Here is a 22,583-nt window from a genome sequence, read left to right on the forward strand (position 1 = left end):
ATTTATATGTATATATAATATGTATAATATATAATTATCATCTAAGATATAGTATGCAATATGTAATATGTAATGAGACCTGCAAGTAGTAGTTTTAATCCAGAACTCTAGGTACTGTGAAACTTGTATTAAAATAATTAAAGTTAACAATGGCAATCCCATTAGGTGGAAATTTGATCCCTAGAGAGGGAAGAAGTGGAAAAGCAAAGAACCAATGGCCAGAAAACTAGCTGTAGTCCCCTGGAGGAAGGGAATAAATCCTGTATATCATCCCTGCCCCTCAGGGTATACACCTACATCCTTTTGATACATACACCGTCCCTGCAGCAGCAAAAAGCCTTCGTGTCTTTCCTTACCCATTAAAAGGCTAACAGCAATAGAGAGACTGGTGGAAGTGAAAAGCATCCACTCCCACCCTGCTGGGATGAGTAAAGGAACAGCTTTACCTCCCATTCAGAATCATGGCTGTATTGTTGGAACCTGTTTTGTGCGTAGCTGTAAACAATTAAATGCTACTGGTGGTAACTCTTTTATTGGCCATGTAGGAATGCCACCAGGGCTTTTCCTAACTCAGGAATAAAGAGCAGCGGAGCCTCATATTGCCAAATGGATGAGCAGTAATTAGCAGAAACGCACATGCATTGGGTGAGGGAGCACAGCATAACAACAAAGTTAGTCTTTAATGTAATATTGAATACAGTCATATCCAGATAATACTGGATCCTGGTTGAGAATTCTTCTGTTTGAGTTTTGTGACCTTGTCCAGACGTATCCTCTGTAATGACACTTTGGCTCTAACTGGAGCTAATCCTGCAAGATCTGATCTTCATATACTGAACTGTTGAAAACAGATTGGTCTTTGCTGGACATATCTTTCCTGAGGAAAGCACAAACAGCAGCTGCTGGAAGAGGCAGAAGCTCTTTTTCCTTTATTTCTCAGAAATCAAACTTTATCTGCAAAGACAAACACAGAAAAACAGTAGGGAGAAAGGCTAAACCACATGAAAACCATTTCTACTTGTCCTTCCTCCTGGCAAAGCACAGGAGGGAAGATGAAGGTCAGGGATAACAGGTGGCAAATATCCCAATGTATTTGATGGAGGCTTTTTGACCATTCTTGAGACTGGATGAAAAAGCTGCCTGCAAGGAAGAATGGGGTCTGCGGCTGTGGAGCCAAGTACTGTGTATGGAAAAGGGAGGGAATGTAATAAAAGACGTAACTCCTGTTGATATAGAAGTTACAGCTCCACTTGTGGAGGAGCCGGAGAAAGGGGGCTTGAGCACTGCAGTGGGCTAAACCCCTAACATGGCTTGGGGGTACCTGATAATGGGCCAGCAAATAGCTCCGCCTGGATGCTGTGAATAAAGCAAGGCTAAACTGGCTACATTAATTCTGTGTGGGGAAATCCAGTCTGTACAGTTTCATTTTGTATTAGTTTTGAAGGAAGTGATTATTTCTGTTGTTCTGTTCTGGAGATAATGGGTCTTCAGGTAGGGATCTTCAAATGGTTATTTGTTTCTGATAGAGACAAAGGGAAAATAATTGGACTGCTGGGTATTTGCTATCTACTTTGATGATACTCAGCCTTGTTCTAAATGCCTTGTTTACCAGATAAAGTGACCATCGTGCTTTGGCACCAAATTTTGCTATTTATTCTCTGTTGTGCCTGGGCTTGTGTCTATAGCACCTTTCCCAACCAGCCCAAACTATCAAAACAAGATTGACTGTCAAATAGATTGAAAAGGATGCACTGAAATCTGTGGAAGATGCGTACAAAACAATGCTTTTTCTTACTAAAAGGGGAACTGGGAACATGAACACCAAAGAGACTGTTGCAATAGGATGAGGGGTAACGGTTTTAAACTAAAAGAGTAAATTCAAGCTGAATGTGAAGAAGAAATTCTTTACAATGAGTGTGGTAAAATCCTGGCACAGGTTGCCCAGAGAGGTGGTGGATGCCCCATGCCTGGAGGCATTCAAGGCCAGGCTGGATGTGGCTCTGGGCAACCTGGTCTAGTTGAAGATGTCCCTGCTCATTGCAGGCTGGTTGGACCAGATGAACTTTGAAAGTCCCTTCCAACCCAAACTAGTCTATGATTTTATGATTCTATGGTTTTGATCTACTAGTGCATTACACTGGGCTCTGGTATGTCTTTTTCTACATTTCATAAGCGCTTGCTTCACATACCAAATAATAAAACCATACCTGTATATTCCAATATATAGTCTGTCACATCTGCACATCAACTGGGACTCAGTATTTCACATACTCGTGAATAAACAACCTATTTCAAGATTAGCAAACAAAATCTTGGAGCAGTATTAAAATGTTAAATTAATTGAACTAATATGGATTTTACTTAGCATTTACTTAACATTTAGAAGTTTGGCAAAGCTTGCATTGTATACACCTGTTTGTTGGTGTAATACCAGCAGTCAAACAAGAACACTGGTAACAGTCAAAGAAATGATCGCATGATCTGAAATCCCTTGCTGGGTATGACAGCCCTTGACAACTCCTGAGTCAGAAATTCAGCAGTGAGCTGAAATCCAAACTAGTAAGGTAAATCCAAATGAGTAAGGTGAAACTCATTTACTTTAAGGCTTATACATTAGAGGGTCACAGAATAGAGGTATCATGTTGCACATGAAGTGTTTTGCACCTTGTTGAAGACTGAATAAGAGAGCCTAAATAAGAATAGCTTGTGTGGGTAATACAAACCTATTTCCTGGGTGGGGGATGGGAAATGCCTTAAAGAGACTTAATAATACATGTTTTGAAGTTTAACTGAGACACAACAATCATTATTTAGAGAACAATATTAAAGTTATCATCTCATATTTGCTTCACAATGAAGACAGGTTTCTTGCGCATTCCAGATAGGTCACTCTCCCCCCTTTTCCACATTGTCCTTAAGCAAAGCCAAACAACTTGGAGAATATCTGATGCCTCCAGTATTTGTCCTGTGAGAGCTCTAGAAGCTTTTCTTCTTGTTAAAGCAGTTTCTTCTGCTGAAGAGTCAGTTCCTCAGAATTGCACATCTGAAGAATCAATTCTTCCTGAAAAGACCAATCACGGTTGGAGGCAGCTCTGGCACATTCATTTGCAGAAAATGCTGCCCACAGAAGGCTTATTAGATTCCAGTTATAAGCAGATAAACACTGAAGCCATTTACAGTTTTTCAAGTAACCTTCCTTCATAATGGGGGCAGCACTTGGCTTTAGTATTTGCAGAAGAAAGTGATGTTGACGCTGAAACATCATGCAGGGGAGGGCGTTAATATCTGTGTTATGTATTCTATCAACTGTAAGCTGACTTCTGTTGTCGGACATAGAATAGTAATACAGAAAGGATTTCTGTGCTCAAAAAATGCAATGACAAACAGTTCATGAATCCTGAGTTCCTCTGTATCAAACAGTAAGGTCTATGGCAGGTTTTCAGTAATGTGTTCACCTGCAAGACAACATACAGAAGAAAGACAGATAGGACTGGTGTTGTCAGAAAACAGCAAAAATAAGTAGCTGAAGTGATACACACAAAACTCCTGAAGCTGTTCATGAAGTAGCATAGGAAATGTGGGTGCTGTTGAGCATGCTGACTAACCCATCCTGTTGCCAAAACAAATGGAAGACAACTGTAATGACTTTAGAGGTGGGAGAGAAAATGCTTGTTTAGACAGTGACAACCGAACATCAATACCGTCCTGTCTGCAAGCTCTTCTATAGTTGCACAAGACCCAGGAAGTGTATCAGGGGATCAGGAAGCTAGAGCTGCTGGATCTTCAGTTCTTGGAGTGCTCCATCCCTGCAGAACTGAAAAGCAATGATGTGGAAGATGCCTCCAATAGAAGTGAATGACAGAGGAGGGCACACCCAGACTAGCAGCCCATGGTTTTAAAGAAAAAGCACCACAAGACAGAAAGAACTCACTCTCAAACCAATGTTTTCCATTCACAAAAATTCAACAAACTCATTGTTCAGGTTTTGCTAACTACGGTTTAACTGTGATCTCCTTGGAAGCGTGTTATCTTGTCTTTTAGGCTGCTTTGAAGCATCTTGTATCATAATTCCCTCTGAAAAACAGGGTATTAGACTAAAGCAACTAGCAATCTGAAAAATAGTCACTCTACTTAAACTCCCACTGCAACTGCTTAAAAGATAATCTCTTAAAACTATAAAGAGTCAGATAATAAGCGTACACAACAGGGCTGACTTCCAAAGCAAATACACACATAGGGTAACATTGTAATAATGCCAGCTGAATCATGCTGAAATACAACACTGTGTGAAAACTGGTTCATACAAATCAGACTGGTTTTGTCTAAATAAACCAGTGTTGCATTTTCCCTGCCCTTCATTATTAGATGGCTCAAGCCTTCAGCCTGTGCTTGGATACAGGTTGTGGCTGACCTACCTGCAGACCAGCTGAGTCAGGAGAGTACCTCTGATCCAATCCCCTGCTCGGAGCAGGGTCTGTGACACCAGAGCCATGAGTATCTTGAGGGATCACAAGCTTTCTGAGTGCTCCTGTCTGTGACTCCCCTCAGAGTAAAACAATGTCTTGTTTGAATGGGATTTCCTGTGTGTCAATTTGGATCAGCTGCCTCTTGTCCTGCCACTGGGCACCACTGAGAAGGGTCTGGCTTCATGGCCGCCTTACTAGCTGCATCAGGTATTGATATCTGAGCTTTCTCCAAGCTGAGCAGTCCCAGATCAATCAGCTTCTTCCATATGACAGATCTCCAGTCCTTTAACTTTCTTTGTTGCCTACTGTAGGTCTATGTCTTTCTCATGCTGGACCCAGCACCCCAGATGTACCTCACCAGGGCTGGTTTTAGAGAGGGTCACCTGCCTTGACCTGCTGGCAACGCTCTGCCTGATGCAGCCCAAAATGCTGTTGGCCACCTTTGCAGCAATTGCTGCCTCATGTTTAACTTGGTGTCCACCAGGACCCCCAGCACCTTTTCTGCAAAGCTGCTTCCCAGCGGGTTGGCCCCCAGCATGTCCCAGTGCCTGAGGTTGTTCCTCCCCAGGGGCAGGGGTTGCCACTGCCCCTTGTTGAACTTGATGTGGTTCCCGCCAGCTCATTTCTCCAGCCTGTCAAGGTCTCTCTGAGTAGCATAGGAAAATCATTCCGGCAGTGTGCCTGTGCCATTTCTGAGATCTTAAGGGCTGCTACTCTTTTGCCTATCCTTATCCCTAGGACTAACAAATACTGCTTCCATGAATGCCAGTTAATTCTTATAATATAAAAAATTCAAAAAAGGTACTGGTCCTGTGCTGCAGCTCATAATGGGACAGCATTCTAATTGCTGCGGACATAGGATTCTTTAGATGGAAAGATTACGGCTTGGATGCCAACACAGACATGCAGACAAGAAGCTTTCTTGCATAGAGTTCCAACAACAGACTAGACACTGTATTAGCTTTCATTGAACAAAACATCTTTTTACATAGAAATTTCTGATACTGATTACATTAATAAAGTTCTAATCTCATTGTATTCCATCCTGATGAATCTTGAAATTTGACCATGCCCTTGTGCAGCACGACTAAGGGCCAGGCTGTAATTTTGCCATGTGAAAGGAAGACACAAGAGTCTCAGAAGCAGTGGGAGAAGTCTGATATTAAGTAATGACATATTAGCAAAGGCTGCTGTGCTGATATGATATCTAAATGACTCCTTTTTGGGGGTGGGGTGTGTTTCTGACTGACGCAACTGATTAGGGGACTAAAGACTTTGTGGGGAATATGGATGAAGGCCGTATCTTTGGTATAATTAGGCAGCACTAGATGTGCAGAATATAATTGGGAGCTACAAAGAGATGAACAAACAAGAACCAGGCACGCACTTATGTGCCCTTCACATATATACATATCCCCATGTTTCTTTCTTAAAATAACAGGAATACCTTATGCTGCTGGCTAGTGTCCCCAGCAATGTTTTCTACTTCATAATCATTTCTTCTCCCAACTCATAATGGCTTTTTAATCTGCAGCAATTACTGGACAATGGTACAAGACCAAAAATCGTTTGGTGTACTGGTCCCACCAAGCAATGGTGTTCAAGGCTTTTGGCTAAAACCTGTGTTACAACAGTGTCCTTCTTGTCGTTTTACTTGTATTTTCCTGCTTTTTCCTGAATATGGAGGGACTTGAGGAAATGTAACTTTTAATCACGTCCTTGAAACGGAATATATCACTGAAAAGCAGAGGGCAGTACCGCACATAGGCAATGCGTGTATCTGAGCAAGTTGTGGTCTGTGTCTATAATACTGAAAGAGGGAGCTCCCTTGTTTAACATGTGTCAAAGTACACTGATGCCTCATATAGAAAACATTGATGAAAATGCATCCGAGAGAGAACGTGCAAGAATAAAACAACATCTTACATCAATTTATTTGTGGTATTTTAATACCAAGTTAATGCATTTCTCAAGTAAAAATTTAGAAATTGCTAATTTATAGAAAAAAATAAATCACAGCTTCACAAAAAGCTAATTTTCAACAGTTTGTCCCCTTCCTGCCAACGTGCAGTTTACCATATAGTTCAACTATGTTGGTAGAAACTTAACAGTGGTGTGAAATTCTTAAAAATATTTGCAACAGCAATTGAAAATAAAATTATGATTGTTACTCAGTGAAAAACTAACAGGAATTGTGTTTCCCAGTAAAAGATGTCAGAAAAGCAGCAAAACCCCCCTCTCCTGCTGACTATGTGCTACCTTTCCCCTGCCACGTCCATCGTCAGCAAAGGCAACACTTCAACATCAATCATTCCCAGATTCAATACTTCATTGCTTTTGGCAAGAGGTCATACTCGGAAGTCCACTGCTTGAGATGTGTGCTGCTCTCACCCTATGTGCTCCAAAAGCTGCTGTTACTCCTGTCCCCTAGGGTGAGGTGGGATCAACAACAGCTCAGAGTAAAGGTAAGGAGTATAAAGATTTTCATGTTCATTTTCACTCTTTCTCTCTAGTAAAAACTGGGAAACCCAGAAATTTTAGTTGTCACACCTCACATTTGAGTATTTACAGGAGATGCAGGGTTTCAATGAAGTTGTCACATTTTCACCTGTGCACAAAAATTCCCTCTGTTGAATTTATACATGCAACCACAAGACAAAAATGTTCCTTCTCTACCTTTTGAATTAAAAGTCACATTTTCAAAGTTCATTGCACTTGGTAATAGAAAGGCAATTATGCGTTTTACATAAAATATATTATACAGACCTGAACTTCTGTGCAATCCATTGCTTCAGACACATGTATATTTAACATCTTTTTAAAAACTAAGCCTCTAATCATAGTGTAACAAAGAAAAAACAAACTTTGCTAAAGACTATCTTTTTTTAAAGACAACACTCTTTAAGAACAAACACACAGAGAAACGCTCCCTTTGACTCCTAGTGCATTTAAACACATCTTTGAAATTCTTTGTGTTGTTCCCACATTTAACCTTGCTATCATTCTATACTGATCTGATGATACTATACAAGGACACATTTTCTCTGACCTAACCAGTAAGGCTGGCATTTGTCATGCTGTTGGTACAAACAGGAAAGCTGAAGATGAAATGATTTATTTCCTCACTCCTTTACCTGTGGAGGACAAAAAGTTTCGAAGGGGATGCAATTCAATTGTCATGCACATTGCCCGTGAATTCCAGTGGCCGATTTCAGGTGTCAAATGCACTTCGGGTTGCCTCAGCAAATTTTGCAACAACTTGCTATTAAAACTATGGACATGAAAACTGAAAGGGAGATTTTTGGTCCCTGAGATACTACTACTAAATGAGATCAAGAACTAAAGCACTAATATTTAATTTGAAGTGGACCCTCTTTAAGGAAAACTAAGTTAGCTTCAACTTTCAAAAGTTTAGTGAATAGTCACTAAAATATCCTTAAGCAGGATGACAGAATATATGCGGTATTGATCAAGAAAAGTGCATTGTACACAGTATTTTTAAGTTACCAGTTGCTGAGGGCCAAGAAGCTGTCCTATCAAAATGACGTATCAAATTTGTCTTTCTAACTAACAGAAAAGCACAAGAATGTGAAATATGGCCTTAACAAAAACACCTACTTACTCCTACCTCTTTTAAAGGAACACCTACAGGAACTACTGTCTTAAACACTCGTAAGCAGCAAACCGACTACAGAAGCCAAAACAAACTTTTAAACTTTGTAACTGATCGTTTCAACAATACTCTGTGGACCACATCAGCAACCTCTTCATTGCCAAACTGGCAGCGGTGTGCTACAGGTAATACATTTTGAGCTAGTGTTTAAAAGGTTTGTACCACTGAAGGTGTTTCAGACCAGTGGTCACTACAATGAAAAATCTTTGGCAACCATAGACATATAAAAGGTAACTCACAGCAGCTGGAAGAATTGCTGTGAGGTTTACAAAGTTCTTTAGTGCATCATTAACCTTCTGCAGTGTGCTGTATAAAGAATCAAAACCCTGAAAGGACAGCTAAACATCTGACATTACTCACAAGTTGCAGGGTTTTGTTGTACCCACTTTTTCAAAGCTAGGCCTTGTGAAATTTTAGAGGACGATGTGAGATAGTCGATGCAAAGGCCTCCAGTGCAGTTGGAGTTGATGGGGAAGGGAGCAGAGCAATGAAGGGCTGAAGACTTATGTTTCAGTGTACCACGGGGATGTTACTCAGAGAATGGCAACAGATGGATTCATGAGTGGATTTAGTCATACAAACAGTATAATCATACTGGTGGTAGAATCTCTTCAGACAACAAAACAAAAAGAAACAAAAAAAAAAATCAGCTGCATCCAGAGAGTCCGCTAAGTGGTCTCAATTGCCATTACCTTAAACAAGAAAGAACATGCATTAGTAACAGAATTTATTCTAAAACATTAATAACACTCTAACACAGCTGAGCTATAAGAAGAATTCAGTATAATAATCTTTTTTTTCCAATTAATGCAATTATAAATTAGATGTATCTTGTGACATCAGATAAGCCAGCACTTACATGTGTGGGATGTGAATATAGTAGAAGAGACCACACACTTACGGTGGGTAAATTTTTAACAAGTACAAGAATTGACAGAAGGTACTCTAAGCTTATTTTTTCCTGAATATGAGCTCAGCTTTCCAAAATTTGGGAACTATTATTGCAGCTAAGACTTCTTTGAGGACCCTTCCAGCCTGAACCATTCTATGATTCTACGAATGCAGTAAGTTCAATTCTATGAACCTGCAGAACTCCATAGTGATCCCTATACATAAACGAGCATGCAATTTGGCAGTAACTGTCACAGCACAAGAAACTAAACAGGAAGAACAGAATCTTTAAAAAAAACCTCAAAGGGTATTTAGGCAGGAATAATGTAGTATTATTATCGGCACTGACACCTTGTTCCGTGACAATAAAGTCAAAGAACTTTCTACCCCAGGTGTCACCTAAGGACTTGTATATAGCCAATCCCCACTTACACCTCACTTCAGAGATGTCAATTTAAGCATGCAAAAGCATTTCTTTTTAGTTTAATAAAATATAGCATCACTTTCAGTTAACTCCCATCCCCCAAAAAGGTACAGCTACAGCTCTCAGATGTCCACTTCCAAAACTACTATGAAAAAACCTAACAATCTTAGCATACAGACTCCAGTTGCTACATACGACTTGCTTTAATAGTGAAATAAAACAAAATATTGGCCATTTCTGCCCTGGGAGAGAAGAAGAAAGAAGATCATAAAATAAGGTACAAGTAAATGATGAAATCATGAAATGTTAACATGCAATGCAGTATTCTTCATTTTCAGTCATCAGGTGCTGCATGAAAAGACAGTTAGTTTAGCAGTTCTGTAAATGTTTTTTTTCCATGTTAGTGTTCTCTGTTCTGCCACAGCATATTCTTCTTTCACATTTCGGTAGCTGTAAAATCATGGCCCTGGCCTACAGAGACACGTTCAACAACAACAGCACTGTTGCCATGCAAGACTTACTGCTGTTTCAGCACATGAAGGATGAATTCAATCCTCAGTAGATTCAATCCTCAAACCTACTAAACTGATGACTGCGTTGGAGTTTCAGTGTTTCATTAAAAGATAAAAAATAACAAATTAATTAATGGTGCCCCTGTAGTGAATTAGAAGGCAAGCCTGGTCAGCTAGATCCAGCTTTTAAAAGCAAAAGGATATTTACCAGAGCAAACATTTAAGTGGGAAGCAGCCCTGCACCAACCAGAAACACAAATTCTATTTATCATGTTCTACCCTAACACATAGCTGAGCAAAACTACATAGCGTCACTGATGGTATTCCCTTTTGGACATAATTTTTAAAACAATTCAGAGCTGGAAATTTCTGGCAACTTCTCCTGTCCCCAGGCTTACCGTGTAAATAATATACCAATATACTGGTATATAAAGCAACTCTAGTGGTGTATATAATAATTATATATATATACATCTTTTATCAATTTACTGTTATTAAGTTACTGCTATCTGAACACAGCAGTAAAAATGGGTTCTGAAAGCCAGAGTGACTTGATATGAGTATGGCTTCCACTTGTGAGTCAGAAAGGCGCTGACCAGCTTAGGGAAGGGAGAAAAAAAAATAAATAATTATGCGTTCCAGCAGGGCAAGTTTAGATATTTATATGCAGGTTACTGATTAGTTGTTTTAAAAAAGCAATAAATGCAGAATTTAAGTTGCTTATCTGCCCACTTGACATTGAGCTTCATGTTATTTTAGGTATCCTCCATGTGGTGAAGACCCTGATGTGGAATTAATATTCAAATTGATGAGTTCAGCTTGTTAAAAATTTACCCACTATTCACAGCTGGTTTTATTTTATTTTTCATGATCAAGACTGTCATTCACAGACACATTCCAGAGTTAGTAAATCAATGTCAATCCATTTGTTCAGCTTGATTTTTGCCTAGCATTTGTTTAATTTGTTTTTAGTTCTCCTACAAGCTCAGACAGTGTCTTCCATGCAAGAAAAATTACAATTGAACAGTTAATTCAGGCCAAATGAGCATAACCAAAATACAAACACATCATCACAGGAGCATGTTAGAGTCCTCAATTGTCTGCTTAATTAACAGTCCCCCCAACCCCATCCTGCCAAAACCAAAACAAAGAAAGTAAACTAAACAACCACCCCCCAAAAGCTTACTAAGCAGCAACAATGACTATACTGTAAAATATTTTATTTGTAACGAAATTATGAAAGACAACAACGAAGAATAAATGACATCACCATATAAACTTCCTTTTCTTACCATAAGAATTTCTTAATGAAATATCTTCTGGCATAAGTAACTAACACTGCCATCCATATTAAGAACTTTTAACATAAAACACATTCATAGGTTGAAGATGCATCTTCATTGCATATGCACACAGTTCCTTTCCCCAGTTTTGCAGATAGGCCTTTTAGGGTCTCTTCTTTTTACACAAAATGAATTCATTTATCCATCAAGAGCAAAGTACAAAAAGTATATTGTATAGATTTAGTAGATGAAGTTTTCTAGCCATACAATAGTTTCAAGGGAATGAGAAAAATGAAAGAGGTACTTGAAGCCTTTCAAGGACAGAGGAGAAGTTTTCATTTGATTTGAACAAGAGCCTCAAAATGATTTTAAATGTTACGAGAAGAAATACAGGATAAAGGATGGAACCTTATTCTAACTGCAATGCGCGCTGTAATTCAGGCAGTGCAAAACTCTGCTCCAACCTATATGCCTTTTACAAACTGTGTACGGTCCACATAGCTAGACAAATGGAAGGGAGTGTTCAAGGTTTCATGTGCATCAACAAATAAGAATTTCATGGCACATGAGGATGAATTTGGCATTCACTTGGTTCCGGTAGGTATGTAATTCACACCCTCAAACACTCGTGTGCATGAACAACAAAAAGCATCATTTTTGCTAAAAATAAAGAGATGGAATACAATCCCCCCCAACACTTGATCTAGTGTAGATAGCTTTTAAAAGGTTCTAGTTCAAATAATAACTAACCTGAGATGTACTTTGCTCCGATTAACATTATCATGCTACTCATAATATAAAGACCCAAAGGCAGACTAGAGAAGATACTACTGTCACCTGATGTCATCCAGGGTAGGGTGTATCCAGTCAAGCAAATCAAAAGAGAAATATATATACATAAATTGTAATGTATGAGTTAGAAATCATACGAACAGCAAAATGTAATAAATGTAGTGACATTTGCAGAAAAACTAAAAAGGATTATTTATACTCCCCACAATAATTCAAAACAGTCTCTCAGTATAAAAGTTGAAATCCAAATTCCACTGTATTCCATTTCAATTAGCACTACCTAGGTTGAGCCCATTTTAGTAGTCTTCAATGTTCAATACTCTTAGCAAGCAGAAGACAGTTTCAAAGCAAGAACTAAGGAAAATAACATTTCCCATAGTGTTCAGTAAGATACTTAAACCAACATATAGGATGGTGAAAGGAAAATTTTAGCTTTAGCTTTCAAGAACGAAAGAAAGAGACTTCATGCAGCATGACAGCTGCATCTGTGGATTGTGAGTGGAATTTACATCTTGAGGATTCTTCACTTAATACTTTTCATTCTAACAGTTTTTCCAACAAAAAGGAAATGAAATTAAGATAAAGCCATAAATGATGTGTTGATTCAGGACAAAAGTTTTATCCTGAAGTAGTGCTGAAATATAAATTCAAATTATAGATAATAGAAGACTGCAGGTTTTATTTAATTCAAACCTGACAGAAGAAAACCCTGTCTACTTCCAAAGAAAGAACTTCTTCAGTCTCTCAAAAATGTTTGGTATATTCTGTGTGTGTGAATAATACGACTATGCAATTCTTCACTTTATGACAACTTCTTGCTCTTAGCCCTTGTGGGCAAACAGATTTTGATGTGGCTATCAATCCCTCCCTTCCTACCCAGCAAATAATAAAGGCAGGATATAGCAAGAAAAATCACAGAATGAACCTTTTCTCCTTTGCAACACGATGTTTTAGTGTAAGAAAGTTTACAGAATCCCTGCACTGTCTTAGAATTGTGCTGCATCTCTTCTTCTAGGTCACTTTTTTTTTTCTTTTGCAAATCAATGCCATTCTGCAAAACCTGTAGTTAGTCTTGATTTCATGTCCTCTGTTTTCAGAGCCCTACAAGATATTGTGTGTGCTCTCCTTTCAAGAGGAAGTCCTACCTATCTATTTTCCTGCTTTGTTTGTACAGTGGTTTTAAGTAGTAATTTTTAAATCACTGGAATAGTCCAAAAATACCATAGAGATGGTATGAACAGAAACAGTCACCGAACTGAAGATTGACTACCTAGGTTAACAGGCTAATTAAATAATACTTGACTAGGATTAATTTCTGGTTTACCATTTGAAGAAACATCAGATGTCACCCAGTCCATAGATTTCATCACAGCTTTCTTCCATCTGGCAAAGCGAAACTCACTTTCTGAAATTGAGAAATCAGCAAACAGAAAAGCCTCTCAATGAGTATAAATACAACCAGAAGTATTTAAGAATCAAAGACTACAATATTAGTTTTCCATTCTTTTGCACAATATAGTTTGTCTGCATAGAACAATAATGAATAAAAAACCAAAACCAAAACAACCCAAAGCCCCACAGTTATGCACAGTAAGGAGAAATAAACCTTAAAACCAATTATCTGCATTTTCACAATAAGAAGATTTACAAGTAGGACAAAATGAAGCAATTGCTATTCATGTAGAAGTCCTTCAGTGTTGAAAAAACTGTCTTGAAGTAGGAATTATAGCAGTAATTATAATCAATAAGACAAAATTCTGCACTAGAAGTTAAGAAATAATTTAAAAAGACAAAAATGCATTTGTCTTGCACATGGATTAATTATGTCAAGTACACGCCTTCCATCTCTAGAAGCACTTCCGAACTGATGAAGAAGACAGTTAGCTAAAAAATAATGATTAATGTAGGCTTTTTAAAGCCAAAAGAAAAGTGTCCTAAAACCAGTCAGTCTGTCCTGTCTACATCTGTAAAAACTCACAAATGCACGGGAGCCTTAGGAGACATCTTTATCCTAAAAATCTTTCAAGATTTCTTTGATTCTACTTGCTATAAATCAAAAGCTACTAACTCCAATGCCCAGTGCCAAGCTTCTTTCAAAATAACGAAAGAAGAAAAACCCAACATATTCCCCTGTGGAGTTATGTTATTTTAATCATTTTGCAATCTTACTAGTCAATAAAGGGACATAACAGTAATTGAAATGCACTTTTCTCTAAACTGAACACTACAAAATAGCTCATCTTTAACATTTGTGAAGATGTTCATATATAACTGGTTTTATATCAGTATGTTAGACTGCAACAAATTAAAAACCACAATCTGCTGGACATAGAACATTAAGCTTGTGACTTCCTAGGTAATATGAAAGGGTTTTACCTTCTGGGTTGATCTGTGGCTCAAATCGTTCACATGTCACTGCTGTCAAATCCCCAGGATTCAGACTCCAAATTCCAACTCCTTCTGCAGCTCCTGCTGCCATAGCAGCTCCTAAAGCTGTTGTTTCAGGCATTGATGGCTTTACTGAAATAAATCACAGAGAAAGCCATGAAGATTTTTAATGAAAGTCACCTTTATGATAATCAGAACTAAAGATTTACATATGTATCTAGAACGATATAGCAGCTATATGCTTACTTTAAGTTTAGCAACTGCAAGCCTCATTTTATTACAATTCACACAGTTAGGAGGCTAACTTCATCCAAAGTCGTCCAAGTCTTTGAAATATCTCAGATTACTACTTTGTTCAAGACTGAATCATCCAATTGCCCATTTTCACACCACATGCAAGGCTGCTGACCTCAACCATCAGTTTCCCTAGAGTGCTCGTGTTAATAATACACTATCTTTTTATCTTCTCCGTCCCTTCTCAAGGCAGTGATCACTGGCTAAGTTACCAGTCTTGTTCCCGTGTTCTAGATATTGTGTTATTTAAAGCATTTATATTAAGAAAAGGCATCTTAAAAGAGGCTACACATTGCTGTATTACTAGCTTGTTTCCCTTTCACAGATATGACCATCTCACCCCCAAGATGTCAATGCTAACTCTGCTCCATTAACTCCAGAACTGCCTGCTTCTCTGCTTAAGGCAGAGGACCCTTTAAAATCTGATTCTATCGATTGTATCATTTCATCTGCTATGAACTACGGCTCTGCACTGACAGCATGAGCCTTGTGTATTATGTATTATTAAAGGCAAGCTATAATACCTCTAGTGTTAAAAACTTTCCAATGAAGTGTCTCACATTTATGCATAAGAGACAACACAATGTTTTTCTAAATTATTTTCTAGAAGCCGCATATTAGGCAGATTATTACATTTATGCAGCAAATTATCAGTCTTCAGTACAGACAAAGATGTATAATGCCCTGATGTTACTATGCAATGTCCTGATGTGCAGTGACACATTAGCCATGACAAATCAATGCTTTTTTGAGCTTTAAAAAATGAATAGGAGTTGTAATTTCATCTTACCTACTGGAATACAGAGAATGTCTGATTGGAGTTGCATGAGGACTTTATTATTGGTCATTCCTCCGTCTACCTGTAACTGGCTTAGTGGTACCCCACAGTCCTTGTTTATGGCATCTAAAAGCTTAAGTAAAAGTAATATATGTTATTATTTAATTGCAGAGAAATCTATGACACTCTCTGAGTGTAAAATACTGATAATTCAGTATTTGCTGAAGGGTGTTAAGTAGATAACTCCCCTCCCCTATATATCAAAAGGGCAAAAAGAGGTAGTGATGATATAGCTTTGCTTAATGTACAGCAAATGCATTCTGTGTATTACAGAAATCCTAATGCATGACATGTTTCTCCTCTGATCCTCCATATCTACCCTATGTGTTGCTTATATGGTCTGAGAAGAAAAACTTTGACGAAAAGCTGATGACAACTACATTTATCAAAGATAACAAAGGAAGAAGTAATACTAAATGGAGTCCTTTAGCTGATTGCAGTTTGTCTAAATACTTTCTCTAATTTGGTGCATTAAAGAGGTGAAAAATTAAAATGTTTGAACTGGCAAATCTGGAAGACACTCAATAGGAACCACTGAATGTTGAACTGTTTTGGCAGAGCAGCCTCTTGAAATATTTTCAATCAGCTGTTGAAAATTGAGAATCTTACATTACAGAAGACAGATTGCAACTGTTGGTGTAATTTTTTGGTAAAATAATGTTTCCTTCTTTTGGGCACAGTGGATAGCTGAAAATATATGAAAATTGTTAAAGTCTTTGCAAGTGAAAAGTAACTAAGAGTGGAGTATTTAATTCACTGATACCTATCAATATTTAGAGGGTTTCCTAAAAATGTAAGGTCTGCCTCAAAACTTAGCTACTGATAACACCAAAGCATTATCCTACAAGAACCTATTAAATGCAGAATAGTGGATTTTCTAGGGTTTTGTAAAAACAGTCAATTAAAGGTCTCATTTACATTTTTTTAGGTTAGTACATAACTTTTGTTGACAAAGTTAAGCATTAACTAGCGCAGAGTTATTTTCTCCTTGTAATTTTCAATTTATTAGAATAAAAAAAAGAAGTGTGCTTTTCTCAGCTTTAAATGACAAAGCAACATAGACACAAACCCCACAAAACTACAATGCACTCTTGTGCTGTTCTGTAGCTCACAAAGTACTCATACAATCCTTACTGGGAGAAGTCAGCACGGTTCTTTTTAAAAAAGAACAAAAAAAATTGTTAGGTTCGCAAGGTAGTAAAAAGTATATAGAGATGAGTTGTCCAGCAGATTCTACCCATTCCAGAAAGTAAATTAGCAAGGTCCCTTACCAGAAAATCTTTAAAGGAACTAAAAGAACTGCCACAAGATAAGTAATGGTTAAAATCAGAAGACTAAGGCCAGTTTTCATGGTGGAGGCATCTGTCCATGGGCCTGCACTGTTCAATACATTAGAAATAACCTAGAAAAGACAATTCACAGCACAGCAGCAAAGTCTGCTGGCAGTACTAAGCTAGTACTGCTCCCTGTCACTGATTTCCTTCACATGTATCTAGCCTGGTTTTGCCTACGTTTTTTAACATTCAAAACATCATTAGCCCCTCATAATCTCAGCTTTACATACATATAGCATTGGAGGTTCTGGCTTTGTTTACCACTGCGCAAAAGCATGTTGAATCACACTATGCACTCAATATAGATTAAAAAAAAAAAAAAGAATGCTAGAAATCAGGAAGGGATAAAGCAACAAAACAAATCACGATCATGCTGCTATTTCTATTGTACTGAAGTAGGATGAAGACTAGGGTACCCACGTATGTAAGTTTTTTCTAATGACAGCATTGTACAGCTCTTAGAACTGAAAAATTGCTTGTTTTTCCATAATGCATTGTGGAATTACAAAATGTAACAAGTGTCATCTGTCTGCACAAGGAAGAAGCTTTCTAGATAACAAGGAAAAGAGACTTGGAAGAATTGGATGGCACAATAAGACAATCAAGAACTGCAATGAACATGAAATTTGAGGGTTTTCCTCAAGGATACAAAGGATTTCCATTTTAACTGGAATTAAAACAAAACCCTTTGTCTCTGACAAGACAGAACTAACAATATATTTCTGAAAAATGTACATATATTTTATTTGTGTCACTAGTACTTAATTTGTTAATTTAAGTGTGTCCAGAGACCTGCTCAGGCACTCCTGTCATTGTGATAAAAGCACATTGACTAAAGTATGAGGAAGTATTAGGTCTGTTCAAACAGTTAATGTCGTCCTCAGTCAGTCAGCTTTATTCCCCTCCCTCCTACTCCCAGTGACATGCCCTGTCTCTTGTTCTGACATCTGCTGCTCTCCTCTACGAGGCAGCTGAGACCAGTAATCCAGCAGAAAAACAGCCGAGCAGAAAGAGGGATAATTTTCTGCCGGAAAGTTCATTGAGCTGACACATGAGAGGGAATGGATGACAGGAGGGATGAGAAAAGAGAGGAGCAGACAACAAACTAAACTATCAGTTCAGTTTCCTGTAACTTTGCCCTGACTTCTACCACCAAACTCCTTCACAACTTTCTGAGTACTCAGAGGTTGTTAGCACAGCTTCAAAAGCAGACATTTGGGTGAAACTTCTGGCTTTTTCCACGTGAGGACTTTTTACTCTATGTCACTACAGAAACAGCAAGCTGCTTTCCTCCTCTCACACCGTGTTAGCTGAGTGTTACTTTAAAAACTTGGTATGTTTAAATAAAAGCAGGTTAAAAACATGCAATGAAATTCAAGTTTGACTGTTATCCTTTGGGGTCAAGGGATTTCTTCTGTATTTGACTGGAATACAGGGAGTGTAAATTGATAGTAGATAGTGATACAAAGATTCTAATGCTCAGAACATACTGATATCAATCCCTTTGATTCAGTTGCAGGATTTATTTCTTCCATGAGAATTTAGGTTTGCTGTTGCAGAATGCCAGCTAAGGCAACGCAAGATGTAACAGGCATGAAGTGAATCCAGAGTTCCATTGGTATGTTTGCTGCTGCCTTGTTTTAACTTATTTTTGTTATTGTATGCCAGAAGCAACATAAGCCATCTCCATCACAGCAAACAATATAAAATGTAGCCTTTTACATTAATGTGACTTTTTAATTATGGCACTGGCCTTGTCATTTTAATGTTTCTGTGCTCTGCTTCTCAAAATATTGGCAAAGTAGAATCACCTTATTTTAAGTGCTGAAAAATAGCAGTATTGCCACCCTAAAATAATGTACCACCCAACCACACCACTGTAGCTGAGCCCACAAAACAATTTTTCAACATCAGCACTACATAAAGAGAAGAATAGCATCCAAGTACAATATAAAGTATACAATTAATCTTCATTAAATGTTTTCAATCCTCTCTCTTCCTGAAGGGATATAGTTGCTGTTACCACAATAATTTACAATGCATTTAGGACCCAATTTGCCTTTACCTCTCGTGTTTGAAAGCAAACCGCTTCTAGTGCAGCAAAGGCAATGTGGTTTTTATTTGTAAACTGAGTAAGGCCACAGATAATACTGTTGAGAAAAAAAAACAACAACCAGTTAGAGGACATACTTCTTTACCAGACACACACCATTACTTCAGATCTAGGCCTTCTAATTCAAAGCTCATTCAGTTCTATCGTATGAGCGTTACATTTTAATATTAGCAAGCTTGTTTATCTTTAATCAAAAATCTCATCACTATTTTCCTGACAAATGCGTTCAGTGTCCAATCAATACAACTGCCATAAATTAAAATTTTATTGCCAATCTACATGCAGATGGGTGCATATTCACCTATACACACACAAATTCTAGTCTTGAATGATCACTGCTGATTTTTCTTTAAAAAATGATACCACCTATGACTAAATCTTCATAAATTGTCTAGTGCTTTCAGTTCTTAAGGAGAAGCCCATTTGTGTCAGTGCTGTGCTCTAAATGCTTAAAATTGTTTCCAGATCCATTCTGATCACTAGTTGCTTTTGCACCTTCAAAGAGATTTTTGGATATGAAAATAATCTAACCATAAGTATGCTGAATTCTGTCAATGTACTCTGAACCACAGAGCAAATAATTATCCTTTTATTCTGTTTCAACATCTGAGGAATAGTAGTGTATTACACAGAAATGCTGCTACATTGGTGTGGGATAGATACAAGCTCAAATATATTAAAGGACATTTTTAGTTGTTGTCATTCCAAAGATCAGGTTTTAACAGTTGAACAGTTAAGCACTTGATCTAAAAAACTGTAAAAAATCTAACTCAAAGATTTTTTATTTCTTATGTACAAAAAATATCTAAATTTGAAAGATACAGCTACTCTAAACCCTCAGAACTTGATATTCTTTAAGATTCCTTTTCTCATTTTAGGAAAGTTATTTTCTATTTATATTTTTTATACTGTGACTTCCATGGCCTGTTGTGATTCCAGAAACAGTAGGCAAGCTCACAATAGCAGAAAAAACAAATAGAATTGTTTGACCTAGTAGCTCTAACTAGTACCAGCTAGTTAAGTCTTAACTGCAGGAAAGAGACTAGAAGGAAAGGAGAAAAGAGTGTTCGACAGACTGGAAAGAAAGCTGAATAAAAGAAGAAGGAGAGAGAGGAGAAGTGGGGAGGAGTTAAGAAGCCTTTATCATTTGTGATAGTGAATGCAGCAGACGTGGGAAACTGAGCTCAAAAAATTCATCAGAACTAAATTCTTCACTTTCTGCTTTTGTTGCCTGAGAACTCACAGGTGTGCAGACCTCCTTTTGCTCTTTACTGAGATAAATATCCTTTCAGAAACAGAAATGCGTGAGGAAAGAAAGCTGGCCTCATTAGTGGCAAGAATGATCAAACTACTTTGCACTTGTCCTGTAAAACACACAACCCAGCCCAAATGTTTTCCCTGCTCCTCCCCCCAGTTTTTTTTTGGATGCAAGGAGAGAAGGCCGAGCTGCTGAAGTAGCTGATCCTTTTCGTTCTAGGAGCAGCTGCTATCTTGAACTGGTTAAATACGAAAGAGAAACATGGTAATTCCTTGAAGATACCACAGAGAATGATGTATAATGACATATCACAGGAACAAAAATAACAATTTCATATACCTGGAAGGACTAGTGAAAGTATTTGTAAAATCATTAAATCTTCCTGCAAACACAGTGCTTAGATTCTTACCCCCTTGCACTGGGTTCCCAGTATGGTGCGTACAATCCTGAAAATGCTGGCACAAAGTAGCAGCCGTAAGAAGTCCCCGCTTCTGCGGCCAGTTTTTCTAATGCACACACACAAACAGTCTTCACTTAGCTTTTCGCAACTGTACCAACACTTAAATATGACAATTAAAGGTGTTATTAGTTACATAGGGAAAATACTCAGAATATGATAGGCAGCTACAAAAATAATAAAGCCACATACAATTAGAAAATACAACTAACTCTGGCACTCTGCTTTTTATTGACTAGTTGTCCATTTGTAACAATGTGAATGGAAGATGGGGCATAGGGAGTTGTGGGAAATGTAAAACGAAAAATCAAAACTGAAAACCAAAATTGTGTACTCAATATTCTGACGTAGATTTTGTGAGGTTTTCAAAGGGCATCATGTGGGTAACGAATGCAACCTTCAGAGCAGTGCAAAAGGTCACACTTTACTTGCATCTAAGTCAAGGCAAGCAGATGAAACTGGATCAAGACCAAAGCGAGTTAAGAACTAAATTCTCATTAATTTCAAATGGATTTAGAGTTCTAAATTCTCAGCTTACACATATAATCACAAGGCTAGCTACAAGGAAATCTGAAGCTTCTTAATATCTGAGTAATAACTCTGGATATCTGAACTCCCTAATATTAAAATATTTTTAATTTTAAAAAATTACATTAAAGCATCTAGATCTGAAGATGATGTAATGCCAATGTGCAGCTCCTTCCTATAAGAAGAAGGGAAAATGTTTTTTCTGCTTTTTTAAATTTATTCTGTTTGCAATGATCAGAGAAACATAGCAATAGAGAAAAAAAGTAGGAAAATTTATTCAAAAACTTTTAAAATGGTACATTTATACAAACTCTACTTAAAAAAGCAGTGAAGGTAGAAGGAAGGACATGTTCAGGGAAACAGGAGGAGATGATGAAGTCCCATATGACTTTAAGAACACTGACAAGATTGAAATTCTTGAAACTCAAACCTTTCAAAGGTCTAGTCAAACTTCTGAAGCCAAGAGGTACTGTAGTGTTTCAACAGCTGGCTAATTCACATGACAGTAGTTTATATTCTTCTGTATGGTATGAAAAGCTTTCTTACAGAAAAAGATAGATTGATGTTTTAAGTTTTTGCTTAATCTTTGCAGTTTTATGTAAAATTTGAATTAGAAATTTTACACCTTTGAATAAGATATAAAATTATTAAAAATATGTAATTAATTGCTTTTTAATCCTAAATCTCATAAATCGGTCACTTCCAAATGGCTACACTTGCATACTTTCCTTTTTCAAAGTCTGATATATTCCTAGTTTCTATAATGTCACGCTCCAGGTTGTTTCAGTTGAGCTCAAGTAGAAAACATTAGCTACCCAAATGTTAAAGGATTAATACATTCTTATCCAAAATGGATTATCATCCTCCACAATTCCTTTAAGTGGCAGCTTTGCAAACATTCCAGACATCAAGAAATTGGAAAACTTTAAGAACTTAAAACTTTAAGCTCCAAATTGTGAATACTTACCAACTTCCTGTGAAGTTTTAAGGATACCTAGATTGTCCCTCAGCCAACGAACAACAGCACCAGCTATTGCAACAGATCCCTGAAAGAAACAAAATCACTACATTAGGAGATGACAACTGATAGCTTCCTATTCCTTTTCACAAGACTGGAGAGGAAAGGTAGCTGTCGTTTCCAGCTGCAGGTTTACAGTGCTCCAAGAATGCTCACAACCAAACCACAAGTTTCTTGATAGCTGGAGACTGCCATGTAAAAGTGGCAGCCTGTTACACAGGCTTCATGTAGTAAATGGTATGTATTGCATGATTTTTGCTATGGAGAGAGTTACCATGACATTTCCTAAGCAGACTTCTTGTTTGTCTAATTTA

General features: G+C 37.6%; 1 protein-coding gene across 2 annotated transcripts in view; it reads right to left on the reverse strand.

Annotated features, from left to right (window-relative positions):
• Positions 1-11,994: 11,994 nt before the first annotated feature.
• Positions 11,995-22,583, reverse strand: part of GK (glycerol kinase) — a gene marked incomplete at both ends in the record, with an annotated part of 31,695 nt that continues 21,106 nt past the window's right edge. For both annotated transcript variants that reach the window (XM_080612931.1, XM_080612930.1), the window contains 7 exons: positions 11,995-12,086; positions 13,366-13,446; positions 14,418-14,561; positions 15,514-15,634; positions 18,961-19,045; positions 20,676-20,772; positions 22,219-22,297. In XM_080612931.1, the coding sequence (XP_080469057.1) occupies positions 11,995-12,086; positions 13,366-13,446; positions 14,418-14,561; positions 15,514-15,634; positions 18,961-19,045; positions 20,676-20,772; positions 22,219-22,297 (699 nt within the window). The remainder of the gene's footprint in view (positions 12,087-13,365; positions 13,447-14,417; positions 14,562-15,513; positions 15,635-18,960; positions 19,046-20,675; positions 20,773-22,218; positions 22,298-22,583) is intronic.

This window comes from Psittacula echo (assembly GCF_963264785.1).
Source record: "Psittacula echo genome assembly, chromosome: 3".
Classification (NCBI taxonomy): Eukaryota; Metazoa; Chordata; class Aves; order Psittaciformes; family Psittacidae; genus Psittacula; species Psittacula echo.